The sequence below is a fragment of the Chiloscyllium plagiosum genome, chromosome 18 (genome assembly GCF_004010195.1).
Source record: "Chiloscyllium plagiosum isolate BGI_BamShark_2017 chromosome 18, ASM401019v2, whole genome shotgun sequence".
Classification (NCBI taxonomy): domain Eukaryota; kingdom Metazoa; phylum Chordata; class Chondrichthyes; order Orectolobiformes; family Hemiscylliidae; genus Chiloscyllium; species Chiloscyllium plagiosum.
The window spans coordinates 60,793,694-60,818,647 of record NC_057727.1 but is presented as its reverse complement, the minus strand read 5'-3'; the positions used below and the strand labels follow the sequence as shown (position 1 = coordinate 60,818,647).

Genomic DNA, 24,954 nt, shown 5'->3' with positions numbered 1-24,954 from the left:
GGCTCGGGGCAACGGGCGGGGCAGAGAGTGTTTGCCGTGGCGAGGCCGCTGGGTTGTGTTCTGGGCACGGTCCCGGTGTTGGCCTCAGGACCACTGAAGGGGCAAGGGGCAGCGGGCGGCGGGCACTGACCAGGCGGGCGTTGCGGGGCCTGAGCTGAGCTGGGCTGGTCGGTGCGGCTCCCGCCGGTTCCTGGGCCCCGCCATGAGCCGCTTCGTGGCGGCGGCCCGGCAGCAGCTGGTGGCGGCGGCGGGCAGCAGCAGCGTGGTGGTGAAGGCCCTGTGCGGCTCCGTGCTCGCCTTGTACGGCCTTTCGTTCCTGACTGACACGGGACACGGCCTGGCCGTCACCCCGGGGTACCTCTTCCCACCGAACTGCTGGCTCTGGACGCTGCTGACTCACGCCGTGGTGGAGCAGCACGTCTGGGATGTGGCGCTGGCTCTGGGGGCCGTGCTGCTGGCCGGGGCGCTCCTGGAACCCCTCTGGGGCGCCCTGGAGCTGCTCATCTTCTTCACTGTCCTCAATGTGGCGGTAGGCGTCCTCGGGGCCTTCTCCTACCTCCTCACCTACATGGCCACCTTCAACCTGGACTACTTATTCACTGTGCGCATCCATGGCATGGGGGGCTTCGCTGGTGGGGTGTTGGTGGCTTTGAAACAGACCATGGGTGACACGGTGGTCCTGAAGGTGCCCCAGCTGCGGATGAAGGATGTCCCCATGGCGGTGTTGGTGGCTCTCGGGGTCCTGCGGCTCACCACGGTTCTCAGCAGCCCAGTGCTGGCATCTTACGGGTATGGAGTCCTCTCTAGCTGGGTCTACCTTCGATTCTACCAAAAACACAGCCGAGGCCGAGGGGACATGTCTGACCACTTTGCGTTCGCCACCTTCTTCCCTGAGATTCTGCAGCCACTTGTCTCTGTGGTGGCCAATGTGATCTACAGTGTCCTGGTGAAGATTAGAATATGTAAGAAGACAGTCAAGCGATATGATGTTGGGGCACCATCATCCATTACAATAAGCCTGCCTGGTACTGACCCACAGGATGCAGAACGCAGAAGGTACTTAAAGAAAAGTTTCCATTTCCATTCTCTAATGTGATCTTAGGAAGGTTTTACGGTGTTAAACATGCATTGATAGTGCTTCACTTGCATTATCTGGCCGGACAGAAACTTAAGCAAAGAATTGTTAGAGTAGGGAAGCCTGTTATGTATGTCTGTACCAGTTTACCAAATGATTAATACGTGTGATTTTGTCAGAGGGTTGGGATTGTGTAATACACATGACATTTCAGTGTTTTGATGTATATGGGGAGATTGAAAACCAGCTAAGTACCAGGGGCACTGATAGTGACTAGTTCAGTTCTATGAATCTAGCGTCTAACCTTGAATTCTGCTGACTAATTTGAGCCAGATGGCTGTATTAATGTTACATTTGATGTTGGTGCCTCCCAACTAAGGGAGGAGATAATTGACCAGTTCAATCCAGTGATCCTATCTAGAAATATAGAGGTGTCAGTCAATATTGGTCAGGATTGGACAGGAGAACAGAAAAAAAGTATGAGAGAATTGGTAAATATTTGAATTGCTGAAAACGTGTTGTGTAACACTGCAATAAAAGTTTTTAGAAAAGGGAAAATTCAGCTCATGGAGGCGAGGTGCCAGGTGTTGAAAAAGTACATCAAAGAATTCTGGAATACTAGTTGAAGCTAATTAGTAAAACATCTGGTGGAAATTCTAAAAACATTTGTTAATAATCTAGTTAAAGAGAAAATAATTGAAAGTAAAGTATGAGTTTTTGAAAGAAAGCTTGCACTTGACAAACATAACCATGTTTGCCAGCTACATGCTGACAATTGGTGACACAATCTGAAAATACACGGTCTGTTTTTACATGTTTGTACTGAACTCAGACAGTGTCCAGTTCTATATCATCGGAATTGTCAGTTCTGCTTGTCAAATATTTCTCAAGCTAAGTATTCAGAAATGAAAGCAGTTGTCTGCAGAGCCTACAATGAACTATGTTCCCTCCCTATGTTCCACAGGGCTCTGTTCATGGGCCTCCACTCTTTGTAATTTTTATTAATGACTTGGGTGAGGAGATTGAAGGTTGGGTCAGCAAGTTTGCAGGTGACACAAAGGTTGGAGGTGTTGACAGTATAGAGGACTGTTGTAGCTGCAGCGGGACATTGACAGGATGCAGAGATAGGGCTTATCTTACGAAGAGAGGTTGACTGAGCTCGGACGTTTTTCATTGGAAAAAAGAAGGAAGAGAAGGGGCCTAATTGAGGTGTACAAGATAATGAGAGGCATAGATAGAGTCGATAGCCAGAGACTATTTGCCAGGGCAGAAATTAACATGAGGGATCATAGTTTTAAGCTGTTTGGCGGAAAGTATAGAGGGGATGTCAGAGGTGGGTTCTTTACGCAGAGAGTTGTGAGAGCATGGAATGCGTTGCCAGCAGCAGTTGTGGAAGCGAGGTCATTGGGGATATTTAAGAGACTGCTGGACATGCATATGGTCACAGAAATTTGAGGGTTCGTACATTAGGTTTACCTTACATGAGGAACAATGGTCGGCACCACATCGTAGGCTGAAGGGCCTGTTCTGTGCTGTACTGTTCTATGTTCTCAGATTATGCTCTGTAAAAATGTGAGATCATTTAAACTTCTGCTACTTGTATCCTTCATTGTCCCAAGTTCTTCCATGTGCTCACTGACCTATATTGGCTCCCAGTGTTTTCATTTTAAAATTCTCATCCTTCTGTTCAAATTCCTCAATTTCTTCGCATTATAGAGTCATACAGCTTGGATACAGACCCTTCGGTTCAACCAGTCCCCGCCAAACGTAATCCCAAACTAAACTAGTCCCACTTACCTGTTTGTGGCCCATATCTCTCCAAACTTTTCCTATTCACGTACTTATCCAAATGTCTTTTAAACATTGTAATTGTGCCCACATCCACCACTTCCTCAGGAAGTTCATTCCACACGCAAACCACCATCTGTGTAAAACAAAACATTGCCCTAATGTCTTTTTTAAATATCTTTCCCCTCACCTTAAAAATGTGCCCTGTAGCCTTGAAATCCCTCATCCTAGGGAAAAGACACCTGCCATTAACCCTGTGTATACCCCTCAAGGTTTTGAAAACCTCTATAAGGTCACCTCTTTCTAAGACATCTGCATTTATCTATTTCTCTCTCTCTTGGGGCAATCTAGAATGACAGGTCATAGTTTTAAGATAAGGGGTAGCAGATTAAAAAGAGATGACTCGAAATTACTTCTCTCAAAGGGTCATAAATCTGTGGAACTCACTATCCATAGTGTGGTGAATGCTGAAACATTGAGTAAATTTAAGGAGGAGGTAACCATTTTTTTTAATAGTAATGGGCTGGAGTGTTATTGAGAGTAGATAGGAAAAGAGAGTTAAGGCTGACATGAGATCAGCCATGGTTGTATGAAATGGCAGAGCAGACCCGAGGGGCTGAATGGCCTACTCCTGCTCTAAAGGCTTATGTTCAAGTGTCCCTCAATTTTAAAGTTGTACCCACTGGTGACTGTGCCTTCAGTTGCCTAGACTGTAAGCTTTGAAATTCCCACCCTAAATCTTTCAAAATCTCTTTATTCTTTCAGATGCACTTTAAAAGCTACCAACCTGATCAAGCATTTGATCATCTGGTCCAGCATCTCATTGTGTGGCTCAATGTCAACTTGCGTTACAGCTCATCTATGTAGTGCCTCAAAATAGTTTACAGTGTCAGAGGTGCTGTGTTAATACAAGTTGTTGGGTAATTGCAAGTTTAGTGATTGATCAACTAAGAGTGAGGGTACATTTTTACTTTTAAATGTAGTTTTGATGAAAGGGAGTTAGTGGCTACCTAAGTGTAGCAGTATTTGGGGAGCTAGGGTTCACCAGAGTTAAATATGGAACCTAAAGTGGATGAGGCTGATAAAGAAAAAAGATGTACGGAATCCAAAAGTTAAGATGTGATCTGTATCAAACCCTTAATTAGCCACAATTGGAGTACTGAGTGCAGTTTTGAATTGTTTACTTACGGGAAAGATGTTGAAAATGCGGCACTAATGTCCTTTAGGAAAGAAAAGCTGCTGTCCTAACCTGGTCTGGGCTATGTGTGATTTTCGACCCACAGAAATGTGGTTGATTGTTAAACTGCCCTGATATGCACTGACCCAGCCAGCAACAGCCACATCTCATGAACGAATATAAACAAAAACCAAGAGACAGCTTAATGTGAGCAAACTAAAAAGAAACTTATAAACTGTCTTTTCCAACAGAAGATGGGAGGTTACAGACTGACATTTACATTTACAGGATGTGGTAGGATAGAAAGAAGAAAACTTTCCTATAATTGAAAGGTCTGGAATGAAGGAGGGAATATGGAATGAAGGAGTGAATATAGAATGATACACAAGAGATTTAGGCCAAAACTTTACTACCATAGTGCCAGAAGCAGAGGTGAGGACAATATTTAAGAACAGCTTAGAAAGCTATCTAAAGGAAAGTGGAACAGAAAGAGCTAGTACACCAATTGTGTGATTTGATTTGATTTATTGTAGTCACATCTACCTAAGTAAGTGAAAAGGTTTGTGTTGCAAGCCCCATGGGAAGCGAGGGAAGTGATTGCTGGGCCCCTTGCTGAGATATTTGTATTGTCGATAATCACAGGTGAGGTGCCGGAAGACTGGAGGTTGGCTAACGTGGTGTCACTGTTTTAAGAAAGGTGGTAAGGACAAGACCGGTGAGCCTGACATCAGTGGTGGGAACGTTGTTGGAGGGAATCCTGAGGGAAAGGATTTACATGTATTTGGAAAGGCAAGGACTGATTAGGGATAGTCAACATGGCTTTGTGCGTGGGAAATCATGTCTCACAAACTTGATTGAATTTTTTGAAGTACCAAAGAAGATTGATGAGGGCAGAGTGGTGGACATGATCTGTATGGCATTCGACAAGGTTCCTCGTGGGACACTAGTTAGCAAGGTTAGATCTTATGCATTACAGGGAGAACTAGCCATTTGGATACAGAACTGGCCCCAAAGGTGATGGTGGACAGTTGCTTTTCAGACTGGAGGCCTGTGACCAGTGGTGTGCCACAAGGATCAGCGCTGGGTCCACTGCTTTTTTCGTAATTTATATAAATGATTTGGATGTGAATGTAGGAGATGTAATTACTACTTTTTCGATGATAGCAAAATTGGAGGTGTAGTGGACAACGAAGAAGGTTACCTGAGAGTACTATGGGATCTTGATCAGTTGGGCCAATGGGCTGAGGAGTGGCAGATGGAGTTTAATTTAGATAAATGTGACGTGCTGAATTTTGGAAAAGCAAATCAGAGCATGACTTAATGGTAAGGTCCTGGGGAAGAGTTGCTGAGCAAAAAGACCTTGGAGTGCAGGTTCATAGTTCCCTAAAAGTAGAGTTGCAGGTAGATAGGACAGTGAAGAAGATGTTTTGGTATGCTTTCTGTCAGAGTATTGAGTACAGGAGTTGGGAGGTCATGTTGCAGCTGTACAGGACATTGGTTAGGCCACTGTTGGAATATTGCGTGCAATTCTGGGGATTCAGAAAAGATTTACAAGGATTTTGCCAGGGTTGGAAGATTTGAGCTATAGGGAGAGGCTGAACAGGCTGGCGCTGTTTTCCCTGGAGGGTTGGAGGCTGAGGGGTGACCTTTTACAGGTTTATAAAATCATGAGGAGCATGGATAGGATAAACAGACAAAGTCTTTTCCCTGGGGTGGGGGTGTCCAGAACTAGAGGGCATAAGTTTAGGGTGGGAGAGTAAGATATAAAGGGAATGTTTTCACACACAGGGTGGTGCGTGTATGGAATGAGCTGCCAGAGCAAATGGTGAAGGCTGGTACAAATACAGCATTTCAAAGACATCTGGATGGGTATGTGAATAGGATATGGGCCAAGTGCTGGCAAATGGGACTAGATAGGTTAGGATACCTGGTCAACATGGATGAGTTGGACCAAAGGGTCTGTTTCCATGCTGTAAATCCCTCTGAAAATGTGTTGCTGGAAAAGCGCAGCAGGTCAGGCAGCATCCAAGGAGCACGAGAATCGACGTTTCGGGCATGAGCCCTTCTTCCGAAACGTCGATTCTCCTGCTCCTTGGATGCTGCCTGATCTGCTGCGCTTTTCCAGCAACACATTTTCAGCTCTGATCTCCAGCATCTGCAGCCCTCACGCTCTCCTCTGTAAATCTCTCTGACTCAGTTCAGGCAGATTATAGCAAACAAGAACATACAGATCACAGGGCTCTTAGTCAGAGCGAGGCATTCAAGGTTACATTGCACAGGAGGTACACAAACAAGATCAACATTATTTGAAGTTAGAGAGATCAATTCAGCAGTCTAATAATGGCAGGGAAGAAACTGTTCTCAAACCTGTTGGTGCATGTGTTCAAGCTTCTGTATCTTCTGCCTGATGAGAGGTTGGAAGAGAGCATTACCGGGGTGGGAGGGGTCCTTTCTGCATCAACAAGAGGTATAAATGGAGTCCATGGATCGGATGTTAGCTTCCAAGACCATCTGAGCTGTGCATTCAACTTTCTGTATTTTCTTACCATCCTGGGCAGAGCTGTTGTCATACCAGGCCATTATGCACCTGAATAGAATGCTTTTCTGTAGTGCATCTGTAAATGGTGCTGAGGGTTCTCATTGATATGTCTAATTTTTTAAGCCACCTGATGAAGAAGAGGCATTGTTGTGCCTTTTAGACTGTGGCATTTATTGGCCAGGTCCAGGACAGATTGTTGGTTCAACGGTCTCACTAAATTGAATGGACCCTGTTCCCATTTTTTAGTTCTTATGCACTGTGCTATCTCCACTCTCACCTTGCTGCAAAGTTGTTGAGAAACTTGGGTATCAAAGCACCTGGGTCTTTCTCTCAAAATGATCCTGGAACATTGCTCAATTTGGGTTCAATCAAATCTGTCCAGCTCCAAATCTCTTTACCAAACACTGAAAAAAAAAGACCTGAATCCCACAGATGAGATTTGACAGCATTTGATTAACTGTGATGTTAAGAAGCCCAAGCAAAACTAGGATCAGTGTGAATTGATGGCGAAAGATGGAGTGATCTCAATGCTGAGAACGAGAGAGAGATGGTTGTGGTGGTTGAGAGCCAAATCTCCCAATCCCAGGATTTCAATAGAGGAGTTCCTGGGAGCAGTGTCTTGGGTCCAACCATCTTCAGGTCTTCATGAATGTCATCATAAAGCCAAAAGTGGGGATGTTCAGCACTGCTCACAACTCTGTGAGTAATGTTCTGTGTCTCTGGATTATGGGTCCAGAAACATAACCACTTTGTTTCAGTTCCTTACACCGCACTGAAATACCCAACTTGATTATGTGCTCAAATCCCTGCAGAATGGATTGCACCTACAATGATCTAACTTAGAAGTAAGCAAGCTGAGTAGCAGAAGCTGGTCCTGTCTGTTATACTCTATGATGATGAGGTATTAAGGCTAGATAAGTGGATGTCTAGATTGAAGGTGAATGAGGATGGGCAGACTGAAGTCTCTGGATGAGCGTTAGAGGTTTATGGTGATACCAATTAACATAAAAGCAAATCTTAAATTTTTCTATAGGCACATACATACTTGTTAAAAGTGGTGATTAGGGGAGGAGTGGGCAGCTCAGGAACCAGAAAAGAAGAGAGGCATAACTGAAGTATTAAACAAATAGTTTACACTGTCAATATCAAGGGAGAAGGTGCTGAGCAGGTAATTGTGAAAGAGAAGGTAATTAAGACACTGGAAGTGCCGTCCTGGTTCCCCCCTCAGTCGAAGCAAAACGCTCAAAGACACCGTATAGTTTTATCACCTCCATTTCCTGTGCTTTCACAATTGAAGAGGCAGTTTCAGTTCCGATTTAAATCTCAAATATTCGTGGGGAAACAAATGCAGAATATTTTAAGATATGTTCTCCAAATGAAACTTCCCAAATAAAACAGTCAGAATTACAGTGGCAACTTTGGTAGAGATCAACACTCTTTTGAATTTGCAATATGAAGGGGCCAATTAAGTCTTAACAATGATTAACAGAACTTAAACAGCACAGCTTTAAGATCTAATATTCTCTAAAATCTTAACAAAACATCAAACTCAAAATGTACTCATTTTGTGAATACTGTGCATTAAAAACACAATAGCAAAGATATTTTAATACAATACTCTCATCTGGCTAAAGCATGACCACTGACCCAACTGTTTTTTTTAAACAGGCATTGTAGAATTTCAAGCATAGTTGGGGGCTCAAGGTCCTCAATTAATTTGTTTTAAGGTTACAAGTTTGATAATTTTAAAAAGGACATAATGTTATGCAATTTCAATGTAAAAACAAAATCTTCCCCATTACATAGCCCACAAAATACATTGAATCGAGATCCTGATTCAAACAAGGCAAAACAGTTCCTTAAAAGGATTTTCCAAACCAGTATTCTTAAAAAAAAACCAAGATTTTTAAACATCAAACAATCTCAGCATGGCACAATCTACATTGAAACTTTCCTTTTTCAACTCAAGTATTGGTGCAAACTTAATTGCAGCATTTCTTTTTTTTTGCATCCCCTCAATGAAATTACATTTATAAAAAGAGAAAGGCTTTGCAGCAGACCATATGGCGCTGCAGTCCATGCCACTCTCTTTCCCCCAGAACAAAGACTCGCAGAGCATCAAATTTTGCCACAAGGGGACTTTAACACCTTTCTTACTTTGCTCGAACCCCAATTAAACACAGAGAGCTCGAACTCCAGCACAGTGTGGAGGACTTGAATCTCAAATGAATCTTCCTAGACTCAGGCCACACTACTGCGCAGAGGACTCAAACGTCAACACAAACCCACCCCACGGGACGTTAACCCCAGTACCACGTAGAGGACTCAAACCCCAGTATCACGTAGAGGACTCAAACCTCAACCTCATTCCTGAAGAAGGGCTCATGCCTGAAACGTCGATTCTCCTGCTCCTTGGATGCTGCCTGACTTGCTGCGCTTTTCCAGCAACATATTTTCAGCTCAAACCTCAATCACCCCAGCCCCCTCCCCCAGGATCCAAACCCTAGTACCGCACAGAGGACTCTAACTTCAATCACGTCCCCCCACAGGGGACCCAAACCCCAGTACCGCATAGAGGACTCGAACCTCAATCACGCCCCGCCCCACAGGGGACCTGAACCCCAGTACTGCACAGAGGACTCAAACCTCAATCATGCAGCCCCCCCAGGGGACCCGAACCCAGCACCACACAGAGGGCTCGAACCTAAATCACACCCCCCACAGGGGACCCGAACCCCAGTACCGCACAGAGGACTCGAACCTCAATCACGCCCCCCAACCCCAGTACCGCACAGAGGACTCGAACCTCAATCACGCCCCCCCCCAACCCCAGTACCGCACAGAGGACTTGAACCTCTGCCTGCCAGCATGCTTGCAAAGCTGTGTCTCTCGACTGAGCTAATTACTGTTCGAGGAATCTGAATTCTAAAGAGGAATAGAGGCAGAGTGCCTGCAGGGTGGAGAGATAACGAGAGGAGAGTGGGGGCCTCTATGCTACTTTCTCCCCACCCCAACCCTCCTCTCATTTATCTCTGCACCCTCCAGACACTCTGCCTGAATTCCTGATGAAGGGCTTTTGCCCAAAATGTCGATTTTCCTGCTCCTCGGATGCTGCCTGAACTGCTGTGCTTTTCCAGCACCACTCTAGAAACTTGTTTGCAGCATCTGCAGCCCTTGTTTTTACCTAGAATTCTAAAGAGACACAGTTTGTGGGTAGACACAACTGCCAGATGAAATTTGTTGCAGATTTGTTGCAGTGATAGGAAGAATGCAAAGGTAATACAAAATACGAGGTAAAATGTTAATGGGGTTACAGGAACAGAAGGAACTTGGTGTATATGTACATAAATAATTGAATGTGACAGGACAGGGTGAGAGCTTGGTTAATAAAATAGACACCACCTGGTGTCGATGCAGGTTTACCGAATATAAAGACCAGGAAATCCTGTTCTAGCTTGTATAAAACATTAGTTCAATCTCAACTAGATTACTGTGTCCAGTTTTGGACTCCACATTTTAGGAATAATATGAAGAAATAATATAAAGGGACAACGGGGAAAAAAAACACATGAATAGTTCCAAGGATGAGAAACTTCAGTTATATTAAAAAATTGGGGAAGTTAGGACTATTTTCTTCAGAAAACAGATAGTTGAGAAGAGATTTGATTGAGGTGTTCAAAATCTTGAAGGGTCTGGATGGAGCAGATAGGGAGTAACTGTTCCTATTAGTGGAAGAATCAATAACCAAAGAGTTCAGGTTTATGGTGATTGAAAGAAGTAATGGAAATAAAAGGAAAATCTTTTTTTGACAAAATGAGTGGTTAGGATCTCAAGTGCACTGCCTAGTGAGTATGGTGGAGGTAGCTTCCGTTGAGGATTTCAAGGGGAAATTGGATTACAATCTGATGAAAAAAAAATGCTGGGCTTTGGGGAGACAGTAGGGGATTGGTACCAGGGGAACTGTTCCCTCACAGAGGGTCAGCACTGGCCTGGTTGGCTAAACAACCTTCTGTGCTGTGTAACCATCCAGATGGCTTGTGCATCACAACATTTTCAAACCTCAGTCCATTTAAAATGTAAATATCTAATTTAATGACTTTGTTTTCCTTAAAGGGCAGTGAATCAATGAGCCTCACACCCTCCTGCACATTGGGGACCCCTCAATCAATGGCTGGTCTGGAGGCTTAGGTTGTTCTTGATACTGTTTGTGATTCCAGTCTGAAGTGAAGTCCAACAACTTGGAACAAAACACTCTCTCATACAGTGTAACAAACAGATGCAGAAGCCAAAGCTGCTTGCTAGTACAGAAGACAAGTCTGGATTCAGAGGACTCATTCAAGGTCATGCAGCTGTCGAACATCATCGTTAACTTTTGGCCCTTCGGCCCATCCTGTACACTATCCCAAACAGGATTCCCCCCCCCCCCAACCACCAAAACACTGAATTTTCCATGACTGTTCTACCTAGCCTGCACATGCTTAGATGCTATGGGGCAATTTGCCATGATCAATCCACTTTGGACTGTGGGAGTAAACCAGGGCAAGTGATGGAAGTCGACAGAGACATGGAGAATTTGCGAACTCCACACACTCATCCAAGGCTGTAATCAAACCTAGGTCCCTGGTGCTGTGGGGCAGCAGTGCTAACCACTGTGCCGCCAAGCACTTGCCCGCTACCATTCATGTGTCTTGTGGAGCTGTTGATGAGGCTAGATCGATTCACTAATGGGGGAATTTTGATAGAGTTGAAGTGGTTGGGCTTTGTCTAGAAAGAAGTGGTCATTGTCTGACATGTGTTTGAGTGCTTCATAAGCAGCCATAACTGGGGTTACTTAAACAGAACACCAACAAAACGACTGACTTCAGTGTTTATGGATTGTGAATGGAGTGGAACCGTTTTTAAATTATGGTGGCTTTATGAAGGAGGAAGCTCAGTGATGGTGACACGGGAGCACCTGGAACAATAATCATTGACCTCTGTCTTCTCATGTATAACTTATGAGTCCAGCCATGAAGGTTTTCCAAATGAACTCAGTTTTGCTCAGTTGTCCACTGCTGTATTTGGCTCAATAATATTTGTTGCAGACAATTATTTTTAAACCTCATCTGGAACCATTTGACTCTCTGAAGGACTGGAGGAAAGTCATTTGAGCAGATTTTTATTAAAAAGGCACTGCTGTAATCGATGAAGCAAAAAAGAGCAAGTTGTTCTGATTTCTGCAATTGCAGGATGGGTGCCAATGTTATAGTTGCACTGGGCCAGCTTGGCTACAGGAGAACGCTAATTCTGGGAGCGCAGATCTTGAGCAAATAGCTGTGATGTCGTAAGGACCTACCCCAGTTAGTGAAAAAACTAAAATAGATTAGACGGAGCATCTATAATGGTGAGAAGAAAGGATAAAAGGACAACAGAAAAAATTTAAGGCCAAGCTAATCTGTGGAATATTGATTACTTGTGAGTGAGTTACAGGCTGGAATTTATTCGAAGGACTTAAATGATTTTTCGAATATCCTGTATTATCCGAGCATGTTACTGGCTGGAACCATTCCATTGATTATTTAACCCAATGGAGAGATTATTCACTGTCTCCACAGGACCTCTCCTATCTTCAGCACCTATTAGAGCATCATAACATTGGACCTTATTTAGTTTAGTAATCATATTTATGACCAGATAAGAACTTGCAGTAAACAATGAATGCTGGAGGCAAGGGTAGTGAGTTAATGAGGTAAAAAGCATCCATTGTGTAATGCCAGTTAACAAGGTAAGGAACATCCATTGTGACTTAATCTTTACTGTTGATGCTCGCTGATTGGGTCACCATTACAATCATTATGGATGCTGCTCCCCCTAAGTGACTATATCATTCCTTAAGAATCTGCTGTTTGAGAGAAGTCCGAGAACTTGTGTCTCTGTGCACATGGGCGACCGTTCTCTCTCTCCAAGGCCTGGAATAAAGATGGAGAAGGTAAAGCCATACTGCGTCTCTGAGTGTTTGCTTCGACTGATACGGGGATAGGGAAATGGGATGACAAAAGTAGGTTGGCTTCTCTCCCTCTGCTTTGCAGACAGGTACTTGAAACTTTTGTATGGAGTTTGTTTAGTGTAAGATTATAGCAGATTTATTTCAAGTGTATGGCCTGTGACTGTATTAAAGGGTTAAAATGAAACTGAATTGCTGCATTTTAAGACTTGGTTTTTGCTTTTGAGGTTGATGATCCAGTGGTTCCTTGCATTTTTGTGAAATACATGCATCCGTTAATTCTGTTCTATCCTTGCAGGAAATGGTTCTTTGCAACAAATAAGTATTTGTGTTATGAGCTGATTTTAATTGTACTCCATTGTTCTGGTTAAAAAATATTATTCTCTCAATTCTGTGAAGTACACTTGAAGGTTTCAAAGAGTTTTGATGACAATGTAATACTTTTCAGCTGTAGTTATTTTACACAAGTGAATCATCATTCTCATGTAATATACTTGGCTTACACCAGTGCTTTGTGATAAACATATCTTTTGAAAGAGAGGCTTGCATTTATGTAGAATTTTTAATAATCTCAGGATGAACCAAAGCCCTTCACTTTCAGAAGCCTAGTAATTTGTATTGTAGGAAATATGCACTGCAGATTCCCGCTGATGCTTTTAAGGGTTAGTTAAGTGATTAATGTTGACCGGAGCACTGGGGAGAACTCCCTCCCTGCCTCCCTCCCTCCCTCTCTCTTTAAATAGTGTCAGGGAGTCTTTTATGTTCACTTGACAGGGCCTCAACTTAATGTTTTACCTAAAAGGTAGCACCTTCATTACTGTAGTATTTAACTATTCTCACTGTAGTGAGAGACCAGATTATCTGCTTCATCTTTGGAGTCAGACAGCCTTTTACTTGTATTTAGTGGCAGCACTCTCACTTAAGCTGACACCTGGAAAACTTCAAGATTGTCAGAGCAAACTATAATGGGATGTCATTATTTTCTCCCCCAGAGGATCATAATTTCATCATACAGCATGGTACATGGGATTGAGGATAACCTATTAGCATGAATAAAGGATTGGTTGATGGACAAAAAGAGTTGGAACGAATAGATCATTTTCAGGTTGTCAGCTTGTTTCCAGGGGACCAGTGCGATGATCAGCAATGAGATCTCAGCTATTTACTGTTTAGTAGTATGTAAATTGTGTTGTTAAGATCCTGTGAATCCGCTGAGAAGTAAGATGCACAACACCAGCATCCTCAAACAGGTTAACATCCCCAGTATTGAGGAACTGACTACTTTTGATCAGCTACGATGGGCTGGGCACATCATCCGCATGATCGACACGAGTCTCCCCAAGCAGGTGCTGTACTCCCAGCTTCGAAACCGCAGGTGAGCCCCAGATGGACAGAGGAAGCACTTCAATGATATGCTCAAGGCCTCGTTGGTAAAGGGCAGTATTCCTACAGACACCTGGAAATCACAGGCCCAAGACCTCCAAAGTTGAGGTGGAGCATCCAGGAAGGTGTTGAGCACCTCGAGACTTGCACCGGAACGAAGTGGAAGCCAGGCGAAAACAGCAAACTGAGCATACTGCCCACATCAATGCCCTATCTATTTGTTCCCATGACCACCATCTATCCCAAGTGTAACAGAGCTTGTGGCAGCTGTAATAGTCTGTGCAACCACCTACAGACTCATCTTGAGAGTGGAAGAGATTCATCCTCATCTGCATGGGACTGCCGAAGATGAACAATATTGTTAAGATACAAAGGTGAAGATGTTGTTTCATGAAGTACATAGTGCCTGCTGGGACACAGCTAGTAAAAAGCAGATATGTAGCATCCTATTAATAAACCTAACATTAATCAAACAAAAGTATTCATGTCCAGTTTTGTACTTCAGCTTGCTTGGGATAGGAATCACATTTGCAATCTGTGTTAATAATTTGATGAATAGACTGAGCGTAGTATATAGCTTTGTTGATGTAAAGCTAGGTTGGAAAGTAAGCTGTGAGGAGGACACAGTCTGTTAATGTAGACAGTTTAATTAAGTGGACAATGAGCTAGTTAGGAAGAATAGGAATATTCACAATATTTTTGAAATAGAACATAGAACTGTACAGCATAGAAATGGACCAAGTGTTGTGCTGAACATGACGTGAAGTTAAACTAAACCCTTCTGTCTGCCCTTGGTCCATATCCCTCCATTTCTTGCATATTCATGTTCTTATCTAAAAGTCTCTTAAACATCCCTTTCATAGAACACAGAACATTACATTGGCCTTGATGTTGTGCCAATTTGTGGAACCAGGCTGAAGCCCATCTAGCCTACACTATTCCACTTTCATCCATATGTATATCCAATGACCATTTAAACGTCCTTAAAGTTGGCAGGTCTATTACTACTGTTGCAGGCCATGCATTCTACGCCCCCTACTTCTTTCTGAGTAAAGAAACTACCTCTAACATCTGTCCTATATCTATCGCCCCTCAATTTGAAGCTACGCCCCCCCTCGTGCTAGCCATCACCATCTGAGGAAAAAGGCTATCACTGTCCACCCTATGTAACCCTCTGATTATCTTGGATGTCTCAATTAAGTCACTTCTCAACGTTCTTTTCTCAAACGAAAACAGTCTCAAATCCTTTAGCCTTTTCTCATAAGACCTTTCCTCCATACCAGGCAACATCCCTAGTACATTTCCTCTGAACCCTTTCCAAAGCTTCCACATCTTTCCTATAATGCGGTGACCAGAACTGTACACAATACTCCAAGTGCAACCGCATCTGACTTTTGTACAGCTGCAGCATGACCTTGTGCCTCCAAAACTCAGTCCCTTTACCAGTAAAGCGAACACACCATATGCCTTCTTAACAACCCTATTAACCAGGGATCTATGTACATGGATACCAAGAGCTCTCTGCTCATCTACACTACCAAGAATCTTCGCATTAACCCAGTAATCTGTATTCCTGTTACTACTTCCAAAGTGAATCACCTCACACTTTTCCACATTAACTTTAGGTAATTTCATGGCCCCTTCTTCTCTCCTAATTCCCTCGTGTTCTTTCCTGATTTCTTTATATTCCTCTCACGTCCTATTCCGTTTTAGGTTCCTAAACCTTATTTTTTTTCCTTTTAACTAAATTCACAACCTCTCTCGTTATCCAAGGGTCCCGTAATTTGCCATCCTTGCCTTTCCGCCTTACTGGAACAGTCCTGAACTCTGATCATTAGGTCTTTAAACAACTCCCAACTGTCGGTTGTGGACTTGCCTGATAACGGCTCCTCCCAATTAATACTCCGTAGCTCCTGCCTTATATAGGCCTAATTTGTCCTCCCCCAATTTAATACCTTTTTGCAAGGTCCTTCTTCTTATTCATAGCTATTTTAAGACCTAAGGCATTGTGATCACTGTTTACAAAATGCTTCCCACTGAAAGGTCAGTCACCTAGCCAGGCTCATTAGCAATACAAAATCCAGTATAGCCCCTCATGTAGTTGGACTATCCAAATACTATTTCAAGGAAGCTTTCTTTGATGCCCTTAACACATTCTGCCCCATTTAAGCTGCTTGCTTTGAGGGAGTCCTAGTCAATATTGGGTAAGCTATAGTCACGTACTATGATAACCTTGTTGTTATTGCATCTTTCCATAATCTGCCTACATGTTTGTTCCTCAATATCTCATTAACAATTGGGGCCCCTATAGTATAATCCTATCAGAGTGTCTGCACTTATCCTATTTTTGAGCTCTACCCTTATTGCCTCAGTGGATGAGCGTCTCTGGGTGCAGATGTGATCAGTGCAACAGCTCCATTCTCTTAATCTTCCTATCTCCATCTAAAACAATGAAACCCTGGAAAGTTGAGTAGCCAGATCTCAACTTAGTCTCTGTAATGGCCACAACATTATTGTACCTTTTACTGATCCAGGTTCTAAGCTCAGCTGCCTTGTCTATAATATTCCTTGTGTTAAAATAAACACACTTCAGCCCATTAGTACTGTTGCACTCATTTACCTGTCTGTGTTTGTCCTTCCTTTCTGATTTACTAGTCCTAATGTGTACCTTCCCCTCAATCCCTCCATTTGCTGACCTGCTTCTCTAGTTCCCAGTCCCCGCCACTCAAGTTTAAACCCTCCTGAGTGAGTAATAAGTTAGAGTCACGGAGGTGTACAGCACGGAAACAGACCCTTCGGTCCAACCCGTCCATGCCAGATATCCCAACCCAATCTAGTCCCACCAGCACCCAGCCCATGTCCCTCCGAACCGTTTTTATTCATATACCCATCTAAATGCCTCTTAAATGTTGCAATTGTACTTAGCTTCCACCACAGCCTCTGGCAGCTCATTCCATACTCGTACCACCCTCTGAGTGAAAACGTTGCCCCTTAGGTCTCTTTTATATCTTTCCCCTCTCACTTTAAACCTATGCCCTCTAGTTCTGGACTCCCCAACCCTAGGGAAAAGACTTTGTCTATTTATCCTGTCCATGCCCCTCATAATTTTGTAAACCTCTATAGGGTCACCCCTCAGCCTTTGACGCTCCAGGGAAAACAAACCCAGCCTGTTCAGCCTCTCCCTATAGCTCAAATCCTCCAACCCAGTCAACAATCTTGTAAATCTTTTCTGAATCCTTTCAAGTTTCACAACATCTTTCCAATAGGAAGGAGACCAGAATTGCGAACAATATTCCAACAGTGGCCTAACCAATGTCCTGTACAGTCACAACATGACCTTTGAACTCCTGTACTCAATACTCGGACCAATAAAGGAGAGCATGCCAAACGCTGCCTTCACTATTCTATCTACCTGCGACTCCACTTTCAAGGAACTACGAACCTAGACTCCAAGGTGTCTCTGTTCTGCAACAGTCCCTCGGACCTTACCATTAAGTGTGCAAGTCCTGCTAAAATTTGCTTTCCCAAAGTGCAGCACCTCACGTTCATATAAATTAAACTCCAACTGCCACTTCTCAGCCCATTGGTCCATCTGACCAAAATCCCGTTACCGTCTTCGCTGTCCACTACACCTCCAATTTTGGTGTCATCTGCAAACTTACCAACTTTACCTGCTATGTTCACATCCAAATCATTTATATAAATGACGAAAAGTAGTGGACCCAGCACCGATCCTTGTGGCACTCCACAGGCCTCCAGTCTGAAAAACAACCGTCCACCACCAACCTCTGTCTTCTACATTTGAGCCGGTTCTGTATCCAAATGGCTAGTACTCCCTGTATTCCATGAGATCTACCTTGCTAACCAGTCTCCCATGGGGAACCTTGTCAAACGCCTCACTGAAGTCCATATAGATTACATCTACCGCCCTGCCCTCATCAATGCTCTTTGTTACTTCTTCAAAAAAACTCAGTCGAGTTTGTGAGACATGATTTCCCCTGCACAAAGCCACGTTGACTATCCCGAATCAGTCCTTGCCTTTCCAAGTACATGTACATCCTGTCCCTCAGGATTCCCTCCAACAACTTGCCCACCACTGACATCAGGCTCACTGGTCTGTAGTTCCCTGGCTTGTCCTTACCACTTTTTTTAAACAGAGGCACCATGTTAGCCAACCTCCAGTCTTCTGGCACCCCTCTCCCATTTTCTTCGGTTCCACACAAAGGCCGTCTTGCTGATCTTTGAGGGGCCCTATTCTCTCCCTAGTTACCCGTTTGTCCTTAATGTGTTTGTAAAAACCCTTTGAATTCTCCTTTAATTCTATTTGTAAAAGCTATCTCATGTCCCCTTTTTGCCCTCCTGATTTCCCTATTAAGTATACTCCTACTGCCTTTATACTCTTCTAAGGATTCACTCAATCTATCCTGTCTATACCTGACATATGCTTCCTTCTTTTTCTTAACCAAACCCTCAATTTCTTTAGTCATCCAGCATTCCCTATACCTACCAGCCTTTCCTTTCACCCTAACCAGAATATATTTTCTCTGGATTCTCGTTATCTCAGTTCTGAAGGCTTCCCATTTTTCAGCCGTCCTTTTACCTGCAAACAACTGTCCCCAATCAGTTTTTGAAAGTTCTTGCCTAATACCATCAAAATTGGCCTTTCTCCAATTTAGAACTTCAGCTTTTAAATCTGGTCTATCCTTTTTCATCACTTTTTAAAATCTAATGGAATTATGGTCGCTGGCCCCAAAGTGCTCCCCCACCGACACCTCAGTCGCCTGCACTGCCTTATTTCCCCTGAGCAAGTCAAGCTTTGCACCTTCTCTAGTAGGTACATCCACATACTAAATCAGAAAATTTTCTTGTACTCACTTAACAAATTCCTCTTCATTTAAACCCTTAAATGGCAGTCCCAGTCTATGTTTAGAAAGTTAAAATCCCCGACCATAACCACCCTATTATTCTTACAGATAGCTAAGATCGTTGTTAAATATTGGTGTTCTGAAGGATTTGGGTAACCTCGTACGTGAAATAAAAAGTTAACATGAGTACAATATTCAATTGAGAAGGCAAATGGCATCCGTGTCCTTCATTAAAGTTGGAGTACAAGAGTAATGGAGTTTGCTGCAATAAAATGAAGCTTTTGTGAGAGCATGCCTGAAATTTCTTGTACAGTCTTGGTGTCTGAATTTCAGAAAGGATATACTTTAGAAGAGGTGCAGTGAAGATTACTGGAATGGCAGAACTGACCTATGGAGAGAGATTGAGTATAGAGAGTCCGTAGTCCTAGAATTTAGAACTTAAGCAAGTTTCGTTTAAGTGTAAAATTTTTAAACAGTTTGACAAGATAGATATTGAGATATTGTTTTACTCTGGCTGCAACATTTAGCATTAATCATTCTCAGGATAAGGAAGTTGCATTTCAGGTTGAGATGGTGAGGTTTCACTTCATGACATGAATCTTTGGAATTCTCTATCCAAAGGTCTCTGGGTGACCCATTATTGAGTATATTCAAAATTGTGTTGAATATTGTAAAATGATTCAGGGATGTGCGGCCAAGAATCACCAATGATCTTATGAAATAGCAGAACACAAGATCTACATACAGCCTCCTTTTGTTCCTATTATGTTTTAATACCTTGGTTCAGTTAAGTGTGGAGCCAATTTGTTCAACTCTGAGTGAATCTTCAGTAACAGCCCAGCTGAGGCACAACCATGTTTATGTTTGTTGACGAACTCCAAGCATAGTGGTCTTTATGGTTGTCTCAACAGCCCTCAGGTTGCACTATAATCTCCGCCTAACCACAATCCTTATTTCAGTTAATGTCTTGCCTGAAAGATGCCCTTCTGAAAAGATTCTCTCCATTGCACTAAAGTGCCACCTAGATTGTGGCCAAATCCTCAAGATTTTTTTTTAATTACCAAAACTAGCTCACTCCATCACCATTGCTCTTCTGAGAGCTCGAAGCTACAGATTATGCACTGAATATCTGGCTTGGGCAGGTAAGTAGTAAGTAGCAACACAGGTGCCAGGCAATGACTTTCTCCAACAGGGGAAGTTTCAGTGGCAATGGCTCAGCCTTTCACCATCCTGGGGATCACTATTCTGACCACATGATGAAAGGCTGTGTTCCTTTAAAACAAAAGTCAGGAACATGATGGATTACTGCTAGTTGGAGCTGTGCATCTCTGATAGCTAGAGTATTCTAAATTGCCTGAATATTTTGAAATAGTTTCTCAGTATCCAAAGCTAAAATCTACAATATCACATCACAATATCTGATACATTTAGATCCAATTCTAAATTGGATGAGTTTTGAAAGAGGTGTGAATGCCTTTTGGATGCTTCCCTTAACCCAGCTAAAACTAACTGGGACAATATGATAAGGCACCAGATGTTGTCTCCTATGGTTCTCTTCTCAGCCTATAAACATTGATCATTTTATTTTATCAATTTTAGAAGAACCTAGCATTTAGATATAAGCATATACTTAAATTTTGAAACTGAGCTACCTAATCTGTGTTAAGACAGGAAAAAAAACACTGCTGGAATTCAACGCTCAACTCATTGAGCTAACTGAGCTGTGCCAGGATCAAATTATTACTGCAGTGGAATAGTATAGCCTGTATTCAAACTGTTGTTGTACTTGGCCTCTCCGATTTTAATTCCAGGATTCTAGAGGTGGGCCAATGTTCCATGCTTGCTGACTTAGAAAATGATTGATAGACTGAGAAATGGAACATTTCTCCACTTCTTTCAGCAGATGATGGCGTTGAGCCTTGCAGATCAGGTATTACATTTGCAGATGTAAAGTAAAACCTCAGTTGATATACGTGCCTCTTACGATGCCAAATTAAAATCTTCCACCTCTTACAGACTCGATGCAGTATCATTAAATGTACTGTGGTGCTTCTGCCTAGGAACTGAATTAATCCAAGCAAATTTTGTTGAATTCTTGTAGCCAGAGGAGGAAACTGGTCACTGAGATAGTATTTCAAATCTGCCTCTGCATTCTACTGTTTTCCTTAAAAAAAAAACTTGCATTTGTGGAAAACTGGTGGCAGTGTAGTGTTATATGAGATGGAGTGAGAGTTCCAAACTTCTTTTATTTCTTTGCTTCTGACTAAAGATGGATTGAATTTGAAGACGTGAACTGGAACACCTGCAATGGATGAATGTGAAGATGTTATTTTTAATCTTGGGTAGTGTGTGTAACCTCCTTGAATACAAATTAGGCAGAAGCAAGTGACTTCTGAAAAATGCATTTCTTAGAAATCAAATGCAGAAAATGGTTCTTGCTATCAGTTATTTTGTACATTAATGGCTCTGCATTTGCAATGGGTACTGGACAATTAACGGTATAGGTAAGAATAATAGTCACTTAACAATAAAAATCAGTAGCATTTAAATGTGCTTAGTATAACTTACTAGATTTGAAATGCTTTTATTTTTGGTGTGTGGTGAATGTTTGAACTGATTTGCACATTGAATATTTTTTTTTACTTTCTGCTCTTTACCCCCAGACAGTTGGCGTTGAAGGCTTTGAATGAACGGCTGAAACGTGTTGAAGATCAAGTAGCTTGGCCTAGTATGGATGAAGATGACAAAGAAGACTTGTCTGATATGCCTTTACTTCCAGAGAGCAGCAAAAGCGATGGAGATGATTCTGGAGCAGCAGAACACATTGCATTCCAAGGTCTTTCATCAGGATCTTAAGAGACCATCAATTGAGTGGGAATGAAATTGACTTTACTGCTGCAGGTATCATCAGTAGTACTTCAAACTGTTTAACTGCAGCACCTTCAATTTGTTTGGAAAATAAGCGTGGCAGAAAATAGAAGATTATAAAGGCCTGTGCAACTGTGGTGCTCATAGCCCAACTTCAGCAAGATTTAATGTTTCTTTAACTCAAGGTGGTGGCTGTAACAATTAGAGGAGGAATTTGAACTGGTGATGAATTAGATGCAATTTTTGCTGTTTGTTCAGAAAATTCATTAATTTGCAGTCATTGTTTGAAGTGTCCTTTTTGAATAAAGTAATTAATTAGCATAATTGAAATGTAAAGGAAGCTCAGCAAGGGGAGGTATGCTACCATTGAAATCAGATCAGAAAGAACTGTCTGAAAATAACATCTTGGCTCTCAAGTTGTCCTTTTCGGATAAAGTGCCAAAAAGCGAATTATTTTACTTTATGAGACCATACCATCTGTGGGATATTGAAAATTGGCACAAGTGAATCAGTTTCAGTAGTTTTCTACATCTGGAGATTTGTTATTGCGTCTGACGTTATCACATTCTTACTTTAATGAACTCACCTTTTGCAATTTTTTTTCTTCTCACTAACTTCCTACCATCACGTGTCTGAAAGATTTGTACCATTCTAAATTATATGTGATTGTAAGGGTGAACCAAATCCAAAATTCAATCATGTTGGGTAATTTGATGTCCCTCAGTATTTTCCTCCATGCTCCCTTTATTCTTCCATCAAAATGTGTAAATAGTATGATTACTCATAAAAAATTGCTTCAATTTGATGATTTTTGATAGAAAGCAAAAATGGGCTCTTCTCCCACTTCACTATTGGACAGGTTTGGGAGATTGCATTCTCAAAAGGCTGACAAATTACTGGTGCTGGTCCTGATTCTTCTGCATATAAGCTGTACATGCAGTTTCTACAAATGTACTTGGAGTGAACTGATTTGGTTATATGGTATTTTGTATCCTGTATAATTGTAAAAGGAACAGTGAAGATTTGTGAAAATATTCACTTCAAACAACCACTGATTTCCTTATAAGCTGCTTGGCTTGTTTTCTTTTGTGAAATATATAGATCTGACAAGGCCTATTTCCATACTTCTGTTCTTCGCTGCTACCACATATTGCAAGAGTCAAGAGTTTCTACCCAAGCCCAGGCTTGTTCAAATACTTGACTCAAATGGCAAACAGAAACTGGACAAAATTCCATAACCCATCTATGATTGGACTTTTTTTTTTTACTGAACCCTCTACGAAATGAGTTAAGAAATCAGTACAATAAATGTCTTAGTGTTTTTTTGGAAACCCCATTTAAAGGTGTGCATAAAGCTAACTCCTTTATAATCATCAGTTTCTGCAGGGTGATTGATGTCAGACAGTGCTGAATGTGGTCAGCATTTTGCTGTGTAGACACCATTCTAGTTTTGTCTCAGAGTTTGATAATGATTATGGTAAACATAAAGCAGATATCATTTTTAATACATTTAACTGTACAAGATACTTTAATGTAAGATTGTTTTTTAAAAAACACAAGTATTAGTTGCATCTAAGTAATTTAATGTTATCTTGATTATCTGTGGGTGAAGTGTCATTGTCATAATGCTGTGCTGTGTACCTTACCAGAGTAGCATTTACCAACAGACTAATCTCTTTTACTGGGCTTCACTTAAATTGTAGGTTTCTTTTTGATTCTCCCGATGTATCATAGTTGCGCAGGTCAGTACAATAAACTTTGCAATCTCATGTGTTCACTTCTCATAACCCCAAAAAAGGATTGTTTCAGTTGTATTCATCAACCAGGTAATTTTTTTGTTCTTTTTCTTGTGCTTGCAAGTCATGGTGAATAGGATTAATAATTCAGAAAATATGAATTCAAATCCCACAAGGCAGTTTTTGAATTTGAATTTGTTTTTCTTTAATTTGGCAAGTGAAAATTGTTTATCGGTGAAACATTATGAAAGCGCAACCCCTGAAGCTGTCAGATTGTCATAAAACCTCAACTGATTCACAGAAGCTCTTTGGGGAAAGAAATCTGCCATTTTTATCTATAGATATCCATATGTAACCCCAATTCTGCACCTCTAGTTGACAATTAGCTGCTGTCTGAAGCAACTTGCAAATCACTCAAACTGCTATACTGTACCATCAAAATAAAATGGCCACTGCCAGCACCACCATAAGGCAGCTCTTGTCTTGCCAAAAATGTCCACAATCTTAGGATAATTATTTTTTATATCAACCATTTCATGAAGAAGACCAAAGTTATTTTAATTAATATAAAAAGATAAGCAAAAGCAAACCATTCAGAATTCCAGATAAGCAGAAGAATGAATGTGAGAAGAGTCATACCCTATGCCAATCACCTGAATGGGGACATATCATCTCGCTGTAGGAGCTGGTCTTGAATTAGCTTAATTTTATATAGATCCTATTCAAAGCCTTGATACCAAAATGAGGAGATTTTCATAGAACAAGGAAGTTAAGAGGAAATGTCTCAAATGATTTATACTTCATGACTTGCTCATCAAATTGCATTCATGGAAGTTGGACATCTACTGCAGTTTTCTTTGGGTTTATACGTTACCCTTATGGGAGATTTCATTCCATTTTAAACTATTGTAACTGGGAGGTGAGGAACAGAGCAGGAGGTCAGTATGTGGAGTAACTGAGTAAATGGTCAACGTTAAGTTAATTAAGTCTAATAGGAAGAACTGACAGGACCAAGTTAATGAACACATTGTATTTAGCTAACAGTCTGGATTAGTACATGGAACGACAATGTTGTAGTCATTACAAAAGATTGGTTGAGAAGGGCAGGACTGGCAGCAGAACGTTCCAGGGTTTAAATATTTCATGTGAGATAGATGTGTAAGGGGGTGGGGGAAGTTGCAGTACTGATTAAGGAGAACATCATAGCTGTGACAAAAAAAGACATCTTGAAGGACTCGTCCACCAATGCCTGAATGGATTGAATTCAGGAATAATCGAGGCACAATCACTCTGATGTGGCTACACTAGCAGTCTTCCAATAGGCATCAGGAGATAAAGTAACAGATATGTAAGTAAATCAATGGAAGATGTGAAAACAACAAAGTTGTCACAGTGGGTGATTTTAACTTCCCAATATTGACTGAGACTCTCTTAGTGCCAGGGACTTAGATGAATGAGGTTGTTGACTTGCTCACTGAGTTGGAAAGTTTGCATACGTTTCCTCATCATAGCAGGTAACATCAGTGCACTTCCGGTGAAA

The 24,954-nt window shown here is 41.9% G+C and overlaps 1 protein-coding gene across 1 annotated transcript; it reads left to right on the top strand.

Moving 5' to 3' along the window:
- tmem115 (transmembrane protein 115) lies at positions 1-23,447 on the top strand. Its single transcript, XM_043708450.1, has 2 exons — positions 1-1,056; positions 21,474-23,447. The coding sequence occupies exons 1-2, from the start codon at positions 203-205 to the stop codon at positions 21,664-21,666; spliced, it is 1,047 nt and encodes a 348-aa protein (XP_043564385.1). The 5' UTR covers positions 1-202; the 3' UTR covers positions 21,667-23,447.
- Positions 23,448-24,954: the final 1,507 nt, after the last annotated feature.